General features: G+C 36.5%; 1 protein-coding gene and 1 long non-coding RNA gene across 3 annotated transcripts in view; one reads left to right on the forward strand and one right to left on the reverse strand.

Moving 5' to 3' along the window:
• Window positions 1-22163, forward strand: part of LOC126334854 (klaroid protein-like) — a 170494-nt gene that overhangs the window by 129116 nt on the left and 19215 nt on the right. For both annotated transcript variants that reach the window (XM_049997523.1, XM_049997524.1), the window contains exons 7-10: window positions 12393-12508; window positions 13939-14139; window positions 14349-14540; window positions 17286-17532. In XM_049997523.1, coding sequence (XP_049853480.1) covers window positions 12393-12508; window positions 13939-14139; window positions 14349-14540; window positions 17286-17532 — 756 coding nt within the window. The remainder of the gene's footprint in view (window positions 1-12392; window positions 12509-13938; window positions 14140-14348; window positions 14541-17285; window positions 17533-22163) is intronic.
• LOC126334855 (uncharacterized) overlaps window positions 961-22163 on the reverse strand; it is a 48906-nt gene continuing 27703 nt past the window's right edge. Inside the window, exons 2-3 of the long non-coding RNA XR_007564780.1 lie at window positions 2546-2664; window positions 961-2415 (exon numbers count right to left, since the gene is read on the reverse strand). This is a non-coding gene — a long non-coding RNA (uncharacterized LOC126334855). The remainder of the gene's footprint in view (window positions 2416-2545; window positions 2665-22163) is intronic.

The following is a 22163-nucleotide window of genomic DNA, read 5'->3' on the forward strand; positions in this document are numbered from 1 at the left end:
ACTTATTAACTTTAATTACAAGCCTTATCGTGGACCCCATTGTCAAAAGTACACAGAGCCCTCTTTGTTTCTTTAGGGCTTATTGCTTTTAGCTCATTATCAAGCACAGCTATCTGATAACAGCCACTCAGCCCACTTCCGGGTCTGTGGCTCCTCTTGCCATGCCTACTAAATACATTACTATTGTATCTTTTTAAAGATTCCCCCTTTTATTATTAAAATGCCTTAACAATTCCCTGTTCGTAATGAATAATGCAATTCAGATTTGGCTTTACTCGTGGATATAACAGTACTGGAAACAGAATTTCTCTTTGATACCGTTTGTTTAAATTGTGTTCTTAGTAACACACAACTAAATGTGCCATATATTGTTTCTTGACTAACTTATACTATAATGAATGACTAATTACTTTAAGCCCAAGGTAGTCCATTACTTCGCAAAGCTAGAAGTATCCTGTTTATTGCACTAATCATTTCTGCCTACTGTTCTCATTTTTCTCCATCAAGTTTATTATTATTCTTACAGTTGTTATACTGTATGAACTTGTCCTCTTTTAATTGAATTATATTGAGAGGGTGTGTAGGGCATGACCAGAACTTAATCTGTAAACAGAAATATGTAACTTGCAGCGATTTTTGAGAAAATAGAGTTCAATAATTTTTGTCATGCTCATATGCTTTATGTGGTCATTAGTATTCAAGGAGGCTGCAACTGAGCATGTAAACACTTAGTTTCATAAGCATGACATCTACATCAAATCTTGCTGCAGATACTTTCTTTCATTCATATATGATTCTAATGAGAGATTTGTAATGGTTCAGCAAATATCAATATTATAGCCAAAAATGTTATGCCGAAAAAAGGATAAAAAGAATTTTGGTTTGCAAGGAGATTTAAAATGAGATTTAAAATAAAAAGGATACAAGCAACTCATGCCTTTTTATTTATACTGTTGGATAATATGTGTAACCTATAGAGCTGTCAGTCACAATGCTATTGATCGTGGAAAACAAAGATATTGTGACAAGCAACACATATAAAGAGTAAAACTTGGTTTATATTCGTAAATACTTCTCGATCATAACACAGTTTTGTGGCATATCATTCATATTGAACTATATAATCGAACATTGTTGCACGCAACTGATGGTGTAAGATTGATTGAATTTTTATCCAATTTTCTCTAGAAGCTATCTAGCATGTTCATGATGTGATTTTCAGTCATTTTAGATGGTTGTTCACCTGCCCGTAAAAATTAACGTTGCAAGGCTGCACCATCGGAATACATTATGGAGGAATATCTTTAAAACTGCACATTGACAGGCCCTCTCCATTCTGAAGTTCTGCCGTGCAGACCTTGTTCATTTGTTCTCCCTGTGAATTGAAGAGCAAAAGAAATTGTTCTACTCTTAAATATAGTTTTTAAATTTTGGTTAGAAAATTCTTGTATATTGCTGTTCAGTGTTTCTGCACTTTAAAGGTGTTATCTTAATGTTTTCATATTTGCATGGATGTTCATAAATTGTTTTTTTTTTTCTTCACCTTTTGGCCTTATGAGCCAGTGGCCTCTTGAAAGCAAACAAAGAACATTGGTAGTAATTTTCCAAATAAGCTGACATAATATTGAGCGGTGTACGAATTTGTCACCTTATGTGTATCCTTTCACTGCCCAAGAAGCTCCATTGTTTTTCGTATGGTGAGAGTTCCCTCATAAGTTGATTGACATTGGCAGCCTAAAACAAACAAAAAGCTTGTCATATTGTAGTATGAGGTCTTGAGTCTGGATTCAAAAATTTGATGCTGCATCAAGGATTTTATGCAGTGAAGCAGTTCCACTCTGACACAGATCTGGTGATTTTCTCTGAAAGATCTGATTTCTTCTTGTGATGAGCACTACCCACAAGATGGAAGCTTGAAAAGTAAAACTAGGAAATTGGCAAGCAACAGCAAGAGCCCATTGTTGGTAGTTTATCACCACCAGCTTATTACATTCTTGAGCTTCTGTTATGTGGTCATAGACCACAAATCACTTGTTTCAAGTTGTTCATTCTTCATCCCATGTTGTCTTATATGTTTTATTCAATTTTTCCATGCTTTTGAGATGTCACTCCCCTTCTACGAAAAGTGACCAAACTCCATCCAGGATGCTTTCACTAGAAGCTGACACTAATCTTGTAATCCAGAAGAACCAAATTGGTGTCAATTTTCACCTGCTTCTCTTTGGGCTTTTAATTATCTGAAGATGTGACTTCTTTGGTTTCTTGTCCTGTGTTGATTTCTTGGTGGACAATAAGGTTATCTTGTATCCTGAGTTGTTTTTCCTCTGCCGTTCCAAAAAATTTCTTCTCCGGGTTGTGTGTGTTCTTGTAGTACTACTGCAGGATGATTGGTTGTTTTGGAGCAAGAGCTGGTCACTGTAAAAGAATACTGTTTTTATTCATACTGTTGAAACTTCTCTGAAAATTAATTGGGTTCATATTCTTTTGCTGTTGAAGTACCAGGCACATCACTACATATACTTACAAAACATCTTGGAGTACGTACCTACAGGGCTAACATACAAATGAAGTATTCTCCGGGTTCATGAATGCTGTTCCCTTTCTCCCTCCACTTATTGAAAGTTGTTTGTAGAGATGCAGCTTTCTATAGTGTGTCAAATACACCTGCAGGAATAATGGGAAAACAGGTTCATACAGTGAGTCGTACTGTAGGTGGATGTGTAGCGGGAAGCCAGGCTCATGCTTGGTCAAAACGTATCTCCTTCGATGAAGGGAAATAAACCTTGTGAGGGAGCTGTAACATACCTGCAGCAGTACAGTAGTAATGGGAAACCACTTCCAAAAGTTCACATATATATTAGAATTTTGGAATAGAGATTATGAAAATAAATGAGATAAATTGGATACACACAATTTAGTCATAATAAATATATTGTTAAATAAAATAGAAAGAAACTTCCACATGGGAAAAATATATTAAAAACAAAGGCTCCAAGACTTACCAAGCGGGAAAGCGCCGTTAGACAGGCACAATAAAATAACACACAAACACACACAAAAAATTACGAGCTTTTGCAACCGGCGGTTGCTTTGTCAGGAAAGACGGAAGGAGAAGGAAAGATGAAAGGATGTGGGTTTTAAGGGATTGGAATGGCTCCTTACCCTCTCCCGTAAAACCCACATCCTTTCATCTTTCCTTCTCCTTCCCTCTTTCCTGATTAAGCAACCGCCAGTTGATAAAGCTCGTAATTTTGTGTGTGTGTGTGTGTGTGTGTGTGTGTGTGTGTGATTTTATTGTGACTGTCTACCGGCGCTTTCCCGCTTGGTAAGTCTTGGAATCTTTGTTTTTATTATAAATATATTGTTAAAATTACATGGGAATGTAAAAAGACAGGTATTGGCAGTAAGATTCAATCCAGTGGTGGTGTGTGTATAAGACTAAGCAGTTATTTACTTGGCTGCAAACTCCTAGACCATACAAAGGAAATACGCATGCCTAAAATTTTCAAACTTGATTTTTCTCAAAAATGTTCAAGAGTTGATTGTTCCCTTTAAGATAACAGTCCTAGTCATTCCATACACACACTGTCAATATGAATCAAATCAGTGAGGGGAGGTCCATATTGTCCCCTTGTCAGTATCCATTGAAGTGAAAGTTAATGATACAGTAATTTTCATGGTCTTCTGTGTCCCCTCTCCTTTGCCCCATCAATCCAACAAAATTCTCTTCGTGTACACTTAGTTCCCTCTCACATCATAACAAATTGTCCCTCACCCCCTCCTCTGAAGTCCTCATCTGTAGCTTATCTATTAATCTAATCAGATTTTGTGTATCTGTTCTTCACTCCTTTGCGTCCTATTTTCAGCAGGTATGCCATTTTTGAAAATGGGATTTTAGTAAGATTCTTCTTTAGACGAGCCTTATCTTCTTGAAGGTTATTAAAATCATGCTTCAGCCTCTTTCCAAATGAAATCCACAATATACATACTACATCTCATTCCACTTAAAATCAGTGCTCATTGCATTTGGTACCCTTCAGAACTCTTTGAGTACAGACTTTTGTTATAAATTTCCCCAAGGATTTGGTATAAGGATGAATTCTCCAAACGGCCCCATTTGAGGTTAGGGTTGCTTTCTTCAGTCACTAATACTTCCTCTTTTTTGTTGAATAAAATGTTAAAGGTAACTTAGGATATTCTGTTTACTTGAAGTTAGTGACACGTTGAATAAGAAGCATACGCCTCCCTGAACATTGTTACTTTTTGTTGTGTGTGCGGTTTCCTAGAACAAATTGCTTTAAGTAGGTGAATTATGCGTATGTGAGTGATGGGCAGTATCAAGTCTCTGGGGATGTTGAGTCTCAGTTTGATGGCTTTGAAATTTAATTAGTTCTACCTATATCTCATGTTGCATCACACACTATCAGGCAACTATTATAACTTAAGGTGAAGTTTACTAAAATGTTTCTCATTCCCGTTGTTGTTTTTTTTTTAATATAATAGTCACGAATTGTCTACAGTATCTGGCAATTGAATGGATGAACGTAATGCTTTATATGTGCATTTTCTAAAGATTGCTGTTCCCTTTAGTTGTGATGTTAACTTTCCATAATGGTTATGTTTTTAATTTCAGTGGCATTGAATTAAAATGCTTTCTGCTTATAGAACCATTGCTTTTGAAATTTGGTGCTTTTGGTGTCATGTCTCATAGCACACTTAAATTTTCAAAGCATTCTGCTCTTGTTAAGATAAAACAATCTTTAATCATTGTTCCTTGTGTTATACGTTTTTCACAAACTTTGGAAAGTCTTTCTATCTCCTTTCTTGTAATGCTTATCTATAATTAATAACGTATCTTTCTGTCTAATGTAAGTTCACGTTTGAATATTCTTGTTTTTAGTAATATGCAGCAAAATTTATTGCTGGTTCTTTGTGTTTGTTTAATGTAACAAACTTGGTAATAATAATTTCAGTGATATGTTAGCTAACTAATATTTCATTTTAAATGTATTTTCAGGGTTACACATAGCACAGGATTCAACAGTCACATACCAAGAAATAAAATCTACAGTTCTTGAATATTTTTACCAGATTCCAGTATTTATCTCACTTATTCCAGCCACTCTTTCTAATCTTCTGAATTATGTTGGTAAAATCCCTCCATTCCTCTACCAGCTCTGGTTATCTCTCTTGGATATGACTTACCAGTTGCCAAACCTCTTTGATATTACTGCAGACATTCTTTCCAAAGTGTTAAACTTCTTCATAGGAATTCTAGAAATTCTTTCCAAAACTCCAAGTATGTTTGCCAGTATACCTGAAAAACTTGTTAATTTAAAGGAATTTATTTTTTCTTTATTTTAATACCTCCTTTCTTTATTCTTCTCATCACCTGTGAATACAAATATTTTTAACACCTGCTTGCTTTCTGCTTGAACCATTATGCACTGGTTTTCAATACACATTGCATGCTTTTTGTACTGAATATGTTATGTAAAGATGCTTACACACTGCCCCGTGCATATATACACACAATTTTTTCAGCTTCAAGCATAATTTTTTGTAATGAGATAAGCAGCACACAACTTCTGAACAAGCGTTTAGTGGGAATTATTAAAAATATTGAAATTTTGTGGAATTCACCTACATTTTATTGATGTATGTAGCATGGACATAAAGCAATACAGAAAGATTTGCTACCATTATCTTTCAAGTTATATATATTTTTCCATTGGTCTCTGTGGGTTTGGGTGTGAGTCTGCTTGTGCGTGTTAAAGTGTGTACACGTGTACACTTAAAACTGAAAGAATAATGGTAGTTTATGAAAGTTAATGTGATTCTATGTTGCATTAGTGTGTCTATGTATCATATGTCAATTAGTTGTAGGTGAATAATTACCTTTTCTCATTTTGCTTGGTTTCCTTCCCAGAAATTCCAGTGACATGTTAATTTTGCAGAAGTTATATTTTAATGATGTGTTTAGCTGTTGGCTGTCAATGCTGCTTTAAGGCCTTAGCTGTTCTTTAACAAATTCAGTACTGTGGACATGGGGAGATGAAGATTGAAAGTTCTGTCTCCTGGCATAGGAAAATTGTTTCCGAAACTTTTGGATTAGAAACATGATACCATTAAAGAGGGGGTGCACACAAATTATGTTGAACATTTCAAATGTCAAGACCTAGAACACTAATCAGTCTCTCATTTAGGATTGGGTAAAATAGACATGTATACTGATCTGTCTGTATAAATGCCATGTACCAAAATAGGGTTTGAGCTTAAATCCATATATTCTACTTCAACTCTTCAATTGAATCATAGACCAGATGTAAGTTTCACTCTACTGCTACTTGTGTGCTGCAATTCTAGCTATAGTTTGTACACAAGGTTCGTTTCAGTTGAAGCAGTGTTGCACCATGGATGATGAAGTTATGCTGTCACCAACATTCATGTTAGTATAAACTGATCTGATGAGGAAAACAGACCATCCAGAAATGTATGAATTATGCAGTGATCAAGGGAAAATAGTTGCTTATAATGACAACTGTTAGCGGAATTAAAACTGTAAGGGCAGACAGGCTGAGAGTCGTGTGGGCAGCTCACTTGGTAATAGCAGTAACTGTGAAAGACAAAATTGTGTGTTTCAATCCCTCTGTGGGCACAGTTTCAATCAGTCAACAAGTTTCAAATTTGTAATTTTGTCTTAGATTGCCCAGAAGCACAGGAATGTGTCTCTGGGCCAAATTTTACTCCTTCAACAGTTGCCATCTTCCATATATTGTGCGACTACACATTTAAAAGTTACCAAGAAAGTGACTTAAAAGCTTTGCCTGGCATGGTTGACAAGATAAGTTCCAAACTGGACACCTGGATTAAGAAGTCCATTTTTATTTAAATTTTTAATCTTTTGTGACCTGCTCTATCATAATTACAGAAAAAAGTGACAATGTTGAAGCCATTTAAGAAAATACTTGGAGAACTGCAATGGGATGAGATAAACCATTGAGATCATTGGCTGGTGGATAGAAAATTATCATTTTTCTAAATAATGTTAAAATTTGTGTATTCTGTTAACTTAGTGTCAGGTTGTTGTATTCAGTTATTTATTTCTTCATAAAGTGGGACAGTAATATTTGCATTTTAATATGAGCTTTATGCTTGTAAATTCATCTTTTTTTCCATCAGTGCATTGTTTCAAACTGATTTTGCACGATTGTGGTCAGTTAATAGGTTGGTCAGTCAGTCAGTCAGTTTCTTAGTACTTCATTGCATTCTTGAATAATGCGGTAGAAAGTACTGATGTTGACAATTTTTTTTCTGTTAATGGACTGTTGTGTGCATTGACTTCAGAAATGAGTTTCCAGATGTGGCTGCCGTATTAAAGTAGTGAGAGTGATTTAAGAAATAAAATGAAAGTAAGGTGGTCAGTTTTTTATTGTGTAGTGTTTGTATGTGCACACTATTTTTCTGCAGACGTACTTCCAAATGAGGCTCACCTGCTCTTACACACTTGCATCCTTCAGCAATGAGAGATAAGAAATGAGAACACATGTCTGAAGACACAAAAAACTACTAGCTGCCTTAGTAGTGAAGCACGCTTCATGAGACTCAATGAGAACACTTATGTTACAATACAAGAAGTCTATACTCACACTTGTGGAATGGGGCAATACGCTGAGTCACTAATGGAAGTGTGGCTTCTACATGTGTGCAGTCTTCTAGGACCAAAACACCAACCATGTATTTCAAAAAATCAATCTTTTCACTTGAGCCCTATAGTTTGGTGTGAGCAGAAGAGGTTCAATGCTTGCAGTGCATATTTACAACAGGAAATAGCAGGTCATGGGTTTGACAGTATTTCAGGTAAATCCCAGAGAATAAAGTGCAACATAGTATTTGTTCCCAGTAGATTAGTTCTGAAAGACAAAATACAGTAGATGCGATTTATTATTTGAAGAATGCTGAAATATTTCTAGGCAGTCAGGCATCAACCTAATAGCTCTCCTTTGCGGGCAGTACTAAGGAGATGACTAGTACAACATTTTTTATGGTAAAGGTCTTGTTTTTTTGTACATCATGGAAAAACTCTGATATTGTCACTTTTAAGTATTGTGCCTGTTGTTGTTGTCTTCAGTCCTGAGACTGGTTTGATGCAGCTCTCCATGCTACTCTATCCTGTGCAAGCTGCTTCATCTCCCAGTACCTACTGCCTATGCATTTGATTAGTTTTCTTCATATGAGTAGCCTTATGTAATTACTTCCATACTTACCTATCTATGTGCTATTGTCGCATAAAATTTCAAGTTTATTTTGGTACATATATACTTGAGCTTTGAAATTTAACTATGAAACAGGATCTAGAGTAACATTATGTAGGCATCTGAATACATTTTACACTGATAGTTGTGAAGATTGAAACAGAAAAGGAAGTAAGAATGTATGCTACAAATTATTGATCCTGTAACATTTGTTCTATCTGTTTAAGCAAAACTAGAAACAGCTCTATTTTGGAACCGCAATAAGTATTCATGCTGCTTATGTATCATTCGTTCTTTTTAATAGTTTCTGTAGTCAAATTTGTGTGCAAAGTGGACTGAATGTATTTGGAAGCCTAAAATAGTGTCCTTATATGAAAGCAAATTGTTCATTTTTTGTGTTGATGAATCACTGCAACAGTATCAGAATCCCAAAAATTGGAAATTGTGACTCATTTACAAAAATGAGCCAATAAAGCCTGATGACATAGTGTACATTGCTGTCAGAAGTGCTATTGTAAAAAGCTTTTTCTTTCTGTATAAGTGCATATGTAGATTAATGGTTGCATTTAGTGGAGGTATCTAAAGTATTACACAATTTTTCAACATGTGTACATTGGGATACTGAGAGTCCTAAGCAGTTTTAGTGTGTTGTAGAAACCATCTTTAGTAATTGTGGCAGTGTTCTCAGTCAAATATGCTGTGTTACCCACAATTCTTTAAATTAAATTAAAGTCTCCAATTCCAGACCAAATTATGTTCACCCAGACAAGCACCCCCCCCCCCCCCCCAGGCCTATTTAGTTGGTATTATAGTACATTTATGTGTGGGAGCACTGGATGTGCTTGCTTTCATTAAGAACTGAATAAACTTTTTATATTTTTTAAACTTAGCATTTATGATTTTAAATACAAAGTTCGGAATGGGCAGATCATAGAATAATTAAACTGAAGTAGCAATGTAAATTATTCAGTGGTGTCTGAAATGTGTTTAGAAAAAACCCACAAAACTGGGTTTAGTTCCGTCATTTCTTTTTGTAATGATGTTATTCCATATTAACTTAGAACAAATGTTCTGACATATCAACAACAAAAGCAACCATTAAAAGCAACCTATCAATATGCTCAACTGTTCCAAGTGACTATACTTTTGTACATCTAATGCTCGCATTGCGGGATGGACAGTGAGACTAGTCAATAAACAGCTTATGTAAAGAACTGTGTGCAGGGCTTCTATAGATTTGCATACCCAGTTAAGGGAGCGCAGCACAGGTCAGCATTTCTCGAGATGCTTCACATTATTCTTGAGAATTGGCTATATTTCTTTCGAGCAAGATGAATTCCTAACATGAGCAGCAGCTATGTTACTGAAAAAATGTGGAATAGTTTTTAAAAGCACGCGGAGTAAATTTTTCTGTTAAGTAGTATTATGTTAACCCTTAAACACACTTTTTAATATAAGTAATGAATAGCATGATACATCAGTCTTGGGTCAAAAAATAAAGCTAGACAGGAATTTAAATTCCTTGCATTCCACTATTTTGCATTTATTTGTGATAAGGTGCAGTTGACAGTTCCCACAATGAAATTTCATAAATCACAATAAAACATTAGTCTAATTACTCGTCTAGTTCTTAGTAGCATTGTAAAGAAAATTGTCAGTAGCAGAGATATACTTAATGTTAATTCTTATAACAATTTTACTGTGGAACAGGGGGAACTGAGGTAGCATAGATCATGGAACGTTATTATCAGCCTAAAACTTTAACAGTGATACCGGTATTTCAAATACGAAATCACTTTGACTACAGTTCTGGCAATGTGCCATCCATATGTGAAACTTTGTGTGATAATAGTGGTGGGTGCCCAAGGAAAGAGGTTGCATCATATTGCTTCTGAAGCATTAACTTTGTCCAGCCTAAGGGACTGTTCATCAAGCTAATCAAGAGGGGCATTTGTAGTTTAATCAGGAACTGGAACTGAGTTGCGCAGCCCCCCCGCTCTCTCTCTCTCTCTCTCTCTCTCTCTCTCTCTCTCTCTCTCTCTCTCTCTCTCTCTCTCTGTGTGTGTGTGTGTGTGTGTGTGTGTGTGTGTGTGTGTGTGTGTGTGTGTGTGTGTGTGTGTGGGGTTAGAAATGCACAAGCCCATTTCTTGTGCTTGGACTGTTTCTTTCAAAAGGGCATGTCCTTCTGTAATATAAAAAAGCGCTCTGAGACTGATCATCTCATAATTAATGAGACATCAAATCTTAGTTTACTTCATTCTTCATCTCAGTTCATTTCCTTTTGTCTACACTCCCCACCCCATTTTTTTTTCACTGTACTTAATTTCACACTTACCATATGCTGTTTTGCACTATTTCTATGTAGTCAGTCTGGTAGCCACAGTAGAAGACTCACATTATTAAGTCTTCCTGCTAAAAATCTTAAATAGTTGTAGTTTCATCTTGGTTTCTGTGCATCTCCTGACCCCGAAAGACAAAAGAGGTAAATAAATATCATCCCAGTTTTCAAAGTTTATACTTATTCAGACTTGCTGAATTGTTATGCTGCCTTTGCTTTTCTAGCTCTGATCTCTGATCTTTAATTTTAAAGTCCTTAAACTGAAGCAAAACTGCATATTCTATTCAAGGAAGACAATTACTTGTTGCAGACATTTAAAATAATTTTAAAGTTCTGTAAAGATGCATGAAGATATTTCGTATGCTTTGCTGTCAACAGTCGCAAATAGCAGAGATTTGAAGTTTTCATACAACAGTTATGCTTAGAATTATTACCATACACTTAACTGTAGAAAGGAGATTGCTTTGGACAAAGCTTTGTAAACTTTCCATCTGCTGATTACTATAGCAAAATTACTGGCAGTATACCAAGTATTTTCTGAATTTGGTTCTCCAACGAAATGGATAGATCCCTTGTCTCAAGTTTGTATTTCTCATAATATGTTTTTCCATTTAGTCTTGCAGCATGTTTCATATATTACACACAAAATTTGGGCGCTCTTTATCTCTTAGTTTCTAACTAATGGAGTGGGTTAAGTACCATGTTAAAGCCTTAAAACAGATGGCAGCTGATTTCACATGAAAAAATAAAATTTATAATTAGCCAGTATAGTTGTGTGTGTGTGCACTGCTTTTCAACTTAACTGATTTTATAGTAAAAACAGCCACTTTGTTAATTATACTTCTTGCATGTATACCTTTTCTTTCTTCTGTAAGGATTGTGCATTGATTTCCTGTTGTACATAGTTTCTTTGCATGATAGTGCCTTCATAGCTTTGTCCTTGTTTTGTTTGGTTACTGTAGAAATTTGTAGCTGGGATTTTGTATTTTTTTTCTTGTAATTGTGTGAAGAATTTGTATTCAGAGCACGGTAATAGTTTGCCCTGAACAGCACTTAATTTCATAATTTTGTTTTATAACTTTGCTTCACTCTTATACAATGCATGCTTGATGCACAAGCTTATCAGCCCCAAAAGAGTAAATATAGGCTTTGCTAACCTTCCTCTTGCGTTATAGTGGAGGAGGGAGAAGGATAGAGGAAGGAGTGTAAGACACATACTATATTTTTATTATGTACATAGTTCTGTCACTTATATCCTTGATCCTTCCCAATTCTCATCATTCTGGAAAGTGCCAAATGAATATCCTTGAATGTGGAGCCACGGAAGTGTGCTGGTGACTGAGCGGACATAGCAGAATACTTGGTAAGTGACACCTCTATCCTTCTCACCTCACTTTCAGTAAGCTTTCCTTTAATTCCTACAGATAGACTGGAATTCAGATTATGAACTATTACATACAGTTTTTCATAAATGTCTCTCTATTGAAAATCCATCACTTGCTAGGTTAACATTTTTTGGTAGTTCAGAAACTGGGAAATTTTGTTGAAATTTTTTTGTTTTAGAATTCCTTCACTGATGTGTGACTAACATGTTTATTGTAGCAGTATTATTGGTTAACATTCAGTTTGGTGCTGTTGGTTATAATTGTTGGGGCAAAGTAAGTAAATAGTTGCATATGTTTTGCGTTGTGTGGTGTAAGATGGCAATAGATATGAAGAATGCGCTAATTGATTATATATAAAGTTGTAACTGTAAGTTAATCTGTATGACATGTTGAGCATTTCATTATTGCTTGCAGGTGGAGGACTTGTTTCTTACATCAGGAGGCCACCAGTTGAAAATTTCAGTTCATTTCTGGAGAGGGTTGGAGCTGTTACTGAAAGCTGGCTACATTTTCCTCAAATTGATTTTAGGGTAAATAGTTCACTACATTAGATAGAGATTCTGAAGTCATGCTTAAATCATTGATCTCGTTCAGTAAAGTTGCATGGATGAAATTGAAGTTTGTTATTTTATTACTCAGATGTGTCAGTGCCGCAGAATGAATATTAAGAGCATAGTGGGCAGTTCACTTTCAGGTTTTACTTTACAAATATTTGCTTTGTTGTTGAAGTCTTACGTTGTCAATAGACTGAGAATCAGTCTGAATGCTCTGGGCCAAATGCATTGCATCCAACCAGATTTTACTTACGCTGACAAGCTACTGCTCAACTTGTAGATGCAGAGGACAAGCCAAGCATCAGAAAACACTGTTATTAGAGGCATTGACAGCTGAGTGCTGCACAGAAATTGCATAACAGTTTGATACTTCAAACGATTGACCTAATGCCATCCAAAAAAAGTAGCACATTCACAAGACTGCTGCACTGTGCAGTGTGTTCATCGACATATCAACTCGAAGGAGGTCAAAGTTTTTGGCATCTGTACTTTTTGAATATTATCTTTAGACAGAAAATGCTTTCTTGAACTGCAGTGACGCTAACTGTTAATAAATGACTCAAAATGGTAATAAATATAAATCCCCCTTTAGATCACATAAACAACAAAAACTGAAGCTATGCTGTCCATGGGTGACCACGAAATTCATTCAAAAACTGAAGTGTAATTTGGCAAAGTAAACTCCAACCAGTGCTTTTGGACAAAATGTGGGGTGCATAAACTTGTTGAAAGAAGTAACAGAAATTTGAAATTTTGATAATTTAAAGTGAAAGGAGATTAATAAAATTATCATGAATGACAGTTGAAAACTGGAGATCTAAGAAAGTGTGAAACAAGTCGAAAAAGTGAGAAAAATTTAGAAGTGGAGAAAGAAATTATGTTGTGCATAAATATGGGAATGGGTGATGATCATGAAATGGCTTGGGAATTTGGAAGTGGGTAGGAAATAGTCTTAAGAGAAGAATTGAGGCATTGTATAATAATGGAAGTTGGTATTGAGTAGGATGCTCTTTCTGAAAATTTATTACTGCCTGTTGGTGATTGTGTTAAGCAAAGTGCTAACAAAAAGTTGTATCTGCCATAGTGTTGCAGACCATTTTTTAGCAACAGGCTTTGTTTTTACAAATTGTGCAAGTTTGTCTGTGCTCATTTATCATCAATGATGATGTAGTGATGACTTGTACTTTTAACATTGGCCATTCTGGCAGGTTAATTTGTCGTACCACTGTGTATTTTTCTGTTGCCTCTGGGTAAATAGCTATAACATTTGTGTATATAACTTACCACTGTAATACAATTATAAACATTTCACTTTAACATTTAATCTGTTGGCCTTCTTTTCTCATAATATGAAATTCATCACACAGTCTTCACTAAACTCAGGCAGATGTTATTGTTTCATGCAGGATAATGATGAACATAAAATCCAGAAAGAAAATGTTAAAGGTTATTCCTTTGCACCTTTTGATGAAAAACTTATTGTGAAGAAGGTTCTATCCAGTTCTGAGTTCCAAAAACTAATTCAGTCTCAGAATCATCTGGAATCACAGCAGGCAGAACTGGAAACTCAGCTCAATGGACTGGAAGCAGATGACACCAGATACAAGGTAAGATTGTTGGTGTTACTTCAGTGTACCAGTAATGTGTTGCTCCGTTTGAATCTTCTATGAACATTGCATATTAGGGAAACAATGCTTCTTGATATATTTTCGATGATTTTAGCAAATAATAGGTAACATTAGAAACTTTTAGCAGACAAGACTAAATTCATATACTTGCTGTATTCAGAATTTAGATGCTCTATTTTTCTATGCAGGCTGCACTTAATGAAGAACAAATGGAACAACAAAAAAGACTTATGGTGGAAGTGGACAGGATTAAAATGCAGGTAGACAATTTGTTCAATGAACAGCAAAGAATAAAGAATACACAGCAATCTGTCCATGCAGAATTTAATATATGGCAGAAGAAAATTAGAGATCTAAGCTCTCGCCTAAGGCTTTTACAGGTTAGTACATAAAAACTTGCTGACAAGCTGCTATGGTGTTATTTATGAAGTAAATCAGAAATATTTGGTGTCTAGGTTATTCATGTGTATGCCAGTCTTCTGCTTATAATGCTACTGAAGTGACCTTTTGCCACGTATTCACTCTCAGATTACATTGTCTGTGTTTTTCCATGCAATTTTTTCTTGTGTATATTTGTAAATTTAAATTTAAATTTTAATTGTCTTACATTAAATAGCTCGCTAACTCAGTTCTTCATGGAGGTATTACATATGAATGGATGATTGCGCCCAGGCCATTTGTATCAAATGATAACAATATAATCAGCTATGGAAAAAAGACCCTAAAGTGCATGACTGCAAAAGGGTTTTTACCAGAATTCAAAGTGCAAGATTGTTACGGACAACCAAAGTGAGGACAGAACATGAAGGGAAACCAATGTAAATGGGTAATTCTTTATGTTCTCAATGTAATGTAAATCAAAATTTGAGGAGACATGTCCAAAAGCAGCTTCATTGCATGCAGTGTCCCTTAAAAACAAATTAATGTCAACAGGTACCATATTAAGAAAGTCCTACCAGACCATTAAGTATCTTAGTTCCTTGAATAGTCCTTAAATGTCTAGGTGGAAGAACAGTCTTCAAATGACAAGGTACAAAAAGATTTGAATTACTGCAGAAAAGTCGTTACACAACCGAATAATATACGATGCAGAGAGTAAGTAATTAAACAGCATGGGAATCATTAAAACATGAAGCACACACACAATTGAAAGCACAAATTAATTAGGGAGCTGATGCAACAAATGATCCACATCACCTAGCACCTGTGTGAATGAGCATTTTCGAATGTTGCAGAGTAATAACAAAAATCTGAGCTATCAGCATATGTGCTGAAACAATGCATACAAGAATACAAAATCCCTCAATGAACATAAAAATAAGTCATTTGTATTAAGGATTTTGACAGGTTATTTACAGCAGGCAAGAGTTGTGCTATTGCTAAAGGTAATGCAGGAGACATTGAAAACTTGAGGCAAATTTCCCTGCAGTCATCTTCCTCAAAAGTAACAGAATCTATTATGAATGATAGATCAGTGCTTTAATTCAATAAAACATAAGTGAATTACGGTTCGGTTTCTGCAGTGGTAGTTCGGAATCGTACCTTTGCAAAACTAACAAAATTGATACTTGATGTTCAGATTTTACTAAACGAGCTAGAATTATTAAGAATAAGGGGTGTAGCTAATGGCGTAGTGTCGATTATGCTTAGAAAGTAAAATACCAAAAGTAAAGATAACACAAATCTCATATGAGGCCCAACTGTTAGTGATGTGGTATGGAAAGTTCTGGCAAAATGTAAATAATTTAGTAATAAAAGTAACAACTGGCCAGATAATAATAATTTTGTGTGGTTACTAATCTAGTGCAAGTGTTTCAATCACATGCCAGTTTAGTGACGTTGGTGGCCCTAACCTACCCCAGTTATCCAACCAGGAAAAGGAATGTACACTTTAACGTGGAGTCTGAATATGTCATTCCTGGTGACTCCTCGTACTGCTGAGATGAGAACTGTGCATTGAAATGCAGACTGAAAATTCTGAAGGTCAGACAAGGATTTGATCTAACGATGTGACCTCCCCCTCACGTGTGTGTGCACGCGCTCTCACTCTCGCACATTGCACTAGTGGAATACACAATTCTTATTTGGTGGGTTGTTAACTTTACTCCTAAATTAGTGTGACAGGCTCAACAGAACCAAAGTACATTAATATTAGAGTTTTGTCAGGGTAGGATGTGATGACCAATGCTGTTCCTCACAAACATAAATTGCTTTCCCAGAAATGTTTCCTGTGCCTAATGTGGCTAGATGGTTGATTTCAAAGATAGATTATCATTTGTAGCATTGTAATGACCTTGTCTTGTGAAAGTATGCAAAGATTTTCCAAATGTTGAGCAGTGAGAGTGACTGAGGTGTGGGACGTGGGTACAGTATTCACCCAATCATTTATGAAGAAGCAGCCTAAGAACCATATCCAAGCTGGCCGTCCCATCTACCCTCATTGTTAATCCAATGGACACATTCAGTCAGAGACTAGAATACCTCCTCGAATGCCGGAAGCAACTTGCTAATGTGTTTGCTATGCTTGTATTATTATTATTATTATTATTATTATTATTATTATTATTATTATTGGTGGTGGTGGTCGTGAATTGTTCCTATAATGACTAGGTTTCCAGGTTAAATGCATGTACAAAGATTCTGTGGCAGCTGATAAGAGTAGCATTATCAAATGACTGATGTTAATCGCTTTCTAGTTGCTACCAATATTAATTACCAGGTGACATAGGGTGATGTAAATAGCAGAAATATTAAGTACGATTTGACGTGAAATGGTCTAGTTAGACATGTTTGATCCTAACATTATGTTGTTGACTAGCTGAAGTTGACAACGGAGAGAATGCATTCATTACTGGCAAACAGATTCATATTTCTAGTGATACGTCTACTCCTTATTAGTCACCTCACTAAGAGTCACGATAAAGTGCAGTTATAGTACTGATTATGCATAATACTCGGGGACTTCGTGCTGATTTGTATTTTCTATGTAAAGGAATTTTGTTACCCTGTTTTAATATAAGGATATTGATTGAATAAAAACTATTTGCGTAGGTAATGTGTTATCACTCTTTTGCTCACTATTCTACATGGAAATACTGACTTCTTACAACGTTTCACTTTTTCAGGAAGCACGCATCCATACTATTAAGAAAATGGAACAGTGTTGTAAGAAACAGCTTCCTGCTGTTACACCATTAGATATAGAGAATCATGTGATAAAATTTTTGTCAGGATTATTTAGCTCTGAAGAAGAAGTCATTAATAACGTTCCAGAGATTCATAACTGGGTTCACAAACTATTTGTTGCAAGAGATGAATTAGAAGCAAGGCTTGCCAATTTAACAGTCAAACTTTCCGATGGTGCCAAAGAAGGTATGCTTTGCAATAAATCTGCTTGTTTCTTGTGATATGTACTGTTTTGAATGGTTTGTTCACTTGGTGATTGCTAAAGATTTACAAAAGCCAATGGCCTACATTTTAATAAATGTACTATCCATAATTTTAGTGAACAAGTCTACAGAAATAAGGTGAGAGATGCCAAAGTGAAGAACTGTAATTGTTGCATAGCAGTGAGTATCTCTTTTGGGCTAATAGCTTATTCCAGACAATGTTTGTGCAAAGGTCTTGGTTCTTAGCAGTAGCAAGTTTGAGCTTTCACAGAGACAGCACTCATTACCAAGTGAGCAGACTTTAAACAGAATGGTTAATACCAAATGTTGATGAAGCAACAACATAACAAACTACTGGATGTTGTCAATAGGTTGCTGAAAAAATTCTTAGAGATGACTTATGAATAGTTAATTTGAAAGGAATAAATAACCCCACACAAATTTTTGTTGTTCAGTGAAGTTTGTGATTATCAAGAGACAAAACAGTTTTTGTAACCTTTCTGCTGTTTGCATTGTTGTTGAATTTTTTGGGCTACAGCTGCCAGCTATCATTTGGTTGTAGCTCTCTCTCTCTCTCTCTCTCTCTCTCTCTCTCTCTCTCTCTCTCTCTCTCACACAGACACACACACACACACACACACACACACACAGGGATCAGTTCACAAATGCTGTTAATGTGTAACTTGAAGCAGTGTTGGAAGGGGCTGCTAAGAGGTATGTCGGAAACAAGAGGTGCTCTGTCAACTGATTTTAAATAACCAGTGACTGAACTCTGTCAGATAATGTGTTTTGTAGGCCAGAGTATTAATTTGTGTCCTAAGTTACCACAGCCTCGTGATGCTATCTTTAGTTACATGGAGCTATCCTCACTCTAGGTACACAAGCTGCTGCATTTCCAATTGATGAGCAGACCTTGTTGGTATGTGGTTAGGGATTATATTGCGATGTAGATTCCAACTATAGGAAGAGAAATAGTCAATATGGTGATAAAGATGACAAGGCAAATAATTAGAAATTAAAAAGAAAATTAGATCTAAACCTACTAAATGAATAAAAATAATGATCAAACTCTTTTGATTAGATTTGGAAATAAGAAAAATTCATTACAGTTGACGAGATTCGAACCTACAACCTTGTGCATGTCAAGTTAATACACTAACCGTTGCACTAAGCCACAAGGCTGCATTGAGGAGCTCCAGTATTTATGTTTATGACTGTGGTGCTCCAGTTGCAATGCTGCTTGCAAAAATTTGGCTTTCTGCAGTGTCATGCGAAGCTTATCTAATGTAAGCCAGTCTCTCCAATTCTGATAACTGTATATGTGTAGTTGAGTTGCATCTTTTGCAGAAGTATACAGTAGTGTTTGGTTAGTGTATGAAATGTGTGTTTCAGTAGGATCGTTCTGTGTGTGCACTGGTTTTGGTGTGGTTATCATGTATGAAATACGAAATTAAAACGACAGATCTATGAGTCATGATCCAAACACATCAAGAAAGAATGGTAAACAATGCATTGGAAGTGAACAGACCAGTTCTGGCGGCAGTTTGGCAATGGTGAGCTGGTTGGGCATCACGTTGAGTGCTCTGATAGAAGGAAATCACCTCCCAACGTGTGGTCTCTTACTATCAAGTAATTTTAATTAGGAAACAGGCAAAATTATTTGGTTTTTATGAAGCATCTCTTAAATCAAGAGGTCATCCCTGTTTTGATTCTCTTTACTGCTAAAGTCTTCCTCATAAATAAGTGGGTGCAATACCCCCCCTCCACTGCCTGTCTAAAAAAGCGTTCTCTCTCTCTCTCTCTCTCTCTCTCTCTCTCTCTCTCTCTCTCTCTCTCTCTCTCTGTGTGTGTGTGTGTGTGTGTGTGTGTGTGTGTGTGTGTGTGTGTGTGTGTGTGTGTGTGTGTGTGTGTTTTTCTATTCCTGCACTTGGTTGTGTGTGGGCTATCTACTTTGCTCTGTGCTTCTCTATTTTTAGTGGTCCCCATTTCCTATGGTGATCCTGGATTTCAGTTAACCAAGAGAGCAGAATTATTCTGGGCAAAATAAAGGAAACACGAAAATGCATATCAAAAGATAGTAGAAGAATAAGAGACAACCATTTAAGAATGCAAACTTCAAGTGGGAATGTAATTGTAATATTTCATTACAAAATGAAAGCAATAAATTTAGAACAGATCTATGCACTATCTGATCTGAAATATCTGGATGTTAATTAGAATTAATTAGAATATGCCAGCATGAAAGTTTGGGAATATTGTGTTATCAGTAGATAAGCATGAACAGCAGAATGGGTTGGTCAAGAGAGCTCAGCGACTTCAGACATGGAGACTAGGCATTGGGTGTCACCTGAGTAAAAAATCCTTCAGGAACAAGACTCAAAACATTTAGAAAATGGCTGAGTTTGTAAACTATTTGTATCCCTTTATGGTTGAAGTATACTGTGCATCCTGAAGTGGCGCTATCCAAAATAAGTGCCAAGGCAACTGAGGTGCACCACAGGCCGTAGGTGATCGGGGAGAATGACGGCTGCAGAGATGTGTACAAGTGAAAAGATGTGCAACTGTTGAGGAGCTGAGCACCCACATGAACCAAGGTGCCACCAACCAGTCTCCTCAACAGCTGTTCAGTAAATGTAGCTGTATATGGGCCTCCACAGCAGGTGCATGGTTCACACACCCATGCTGACAGATGATCATTGGTGATGAAGGCTGGAATTTGCACACTAATATCGCAACTGGACATTCACCGAATGATGATAGGTGGCCTTTTTGTATGAATCGATCTTTTTATACTCCATCGGACAGCTGACTGTTGGCATGTATGGAGTAAAACATCTGAAAGCAAACACCTTGCAACAGTCCTCAGAAGGGTCCAAGCAGGAGAAGGGAGAGTTACAATCTGGGGAATGTTTTCATGGAATTCCCTTGGTAATCTTGTCTTTCTTGAAGGCACACTGCAACAGCAAAAGTATGCATCTATCCTTGGGATCATGTCATCCCCTACCAGCAAGACAACACAACGTGTCGCATAGCCCATAGGGTATGTACGTGGCTCGAGGAGCTCCAGGATGAGTTCACATATTCCACTGACCCTGGATTTAAACCCAATTGACAATCTGCAGGACCACCTTGACTGGGCTGTTCACATCGTGGATCATCAGCCAAGAAACCTAGCGCAACTGGCTGTGGCACTGGAGTTGACAGGGCTCCACATTCCTAAAGGTATCATCCAGAACCTCATCAGCTAACCTCCTGCACGTCTTGCAGCTTTTGTGTACTGCAAAGTGGGGTTATTAAGGTGGTTGTTAAATCCATTGACAAGCGGTCATGCTGTCTGAACAGTACATCTGTAATTTGTGGTAGTAAGTCTAATTATTGAATGTGTGGCCATAAGGAGGTTTGAGTTTTGACGTTTGGTGATACATTATTTACTGTTCAATCTCATAACTATTTGACATACATGGAAAAGAATGACTGGAGATCATTACACTGACATGAAAAGGATAGCTGCCAAGTGATGGAAATGAAAAGCTGTATTGAACCTACCAAAGGGTTAGAAACATTTTAGGTTGTGCTTCAATATACTAATTCATTGCATTGTGCTCAAGGATGTTGGGTGTCCAGGTTTCTTTAGACCTAAAGATGACAAAGTTATCAGAATCCAGTTTGTACCAAATGGCTTTTGTGAATTGCTATATTGGTACACTGTCTAGTTGAAAACATACGGAGTTCAACACCAATGTTTCCATCCAGGTATTCGTAGTGCTCAAATAATGTCCATATAAATTTCTTTTAGTGACGGCTCCTTTGTTTTTAAAAGAATTTGAGTGCCTGGCATGTCCCTCGCTGGGTGGAACAATTTACACTTGAAGACTGGTCGGAAATTTAGTTCTGACAATAACTGTGATGTTATTGGATCATTCGCAAACCAGCAGTCATTTCTAATGTTGATTTTGTGCATCTACAGTGAAAATCTTATCAACAGAAAAGAATCAGATTTGCACTGCATCAACTGACTTGATTTGCCCTAGCAGTATCAGAACACCATTTTTTGTGAAAAGCTCTTGGGCTTACAGCCAGGTTGCAGTGTTAACGCGATATTTCAACGAGTCATACTTGTTGGCTTCTGGTGAATTGCTGAGATAGGTAGATGCTATGGTATTTATATTAGTGGAGTGCCCACTGCTGCACCTTTCAATGGATGGCTGTCCTTGCAGCCTTTCTAAATAAGCACGGTGTTTGCCTAGTGTACTGTTGGCCACCTTTACAGGTGATTCTATGTATTCCCGATACATGAATTTTTAGTGGATGTTAGAGGAAAGCCAATCTGTCCCATTCAGTATTTGTTGGAAGAAGAATTTTATGTTGGATTTTTCGTTTAGCCTCGCAATTTTGGCTGAGAGCAGTCATGGGCACGGAAAGGAAGTGAGTCTCACTTGTTCTTCTTTCTCTTTTGGTTTTCAGCGTCTTGTCTCTCCTTGAATGCCCTACTGATCTGTGCTTCACTGTACCCCTTTTTGCAGAATACTTCCTTCAAGTGTTTCACCCCATCTGGGAGGCTTTGTTTATTGCAGATGACTTGCTGTATGTATCAGAGTGATCAGCACAGTGTGT

The sequence above is a fragment of the Schistocerca gregaria genome, chromosome 2, assembly GCF_023897955.1.
Source record: "Schistocerca gregaria isolate iqSchGreg1 chromosome 2, iqSchGreg1.2, whole genome shotgun sequence".
Classification (NCBI taxonomy): Eukaryota; Metazoa; Arthropoda; class Insecta; order Orthoptera; family Acrididae; genus Schistocerca; species Schistocerca gregaria.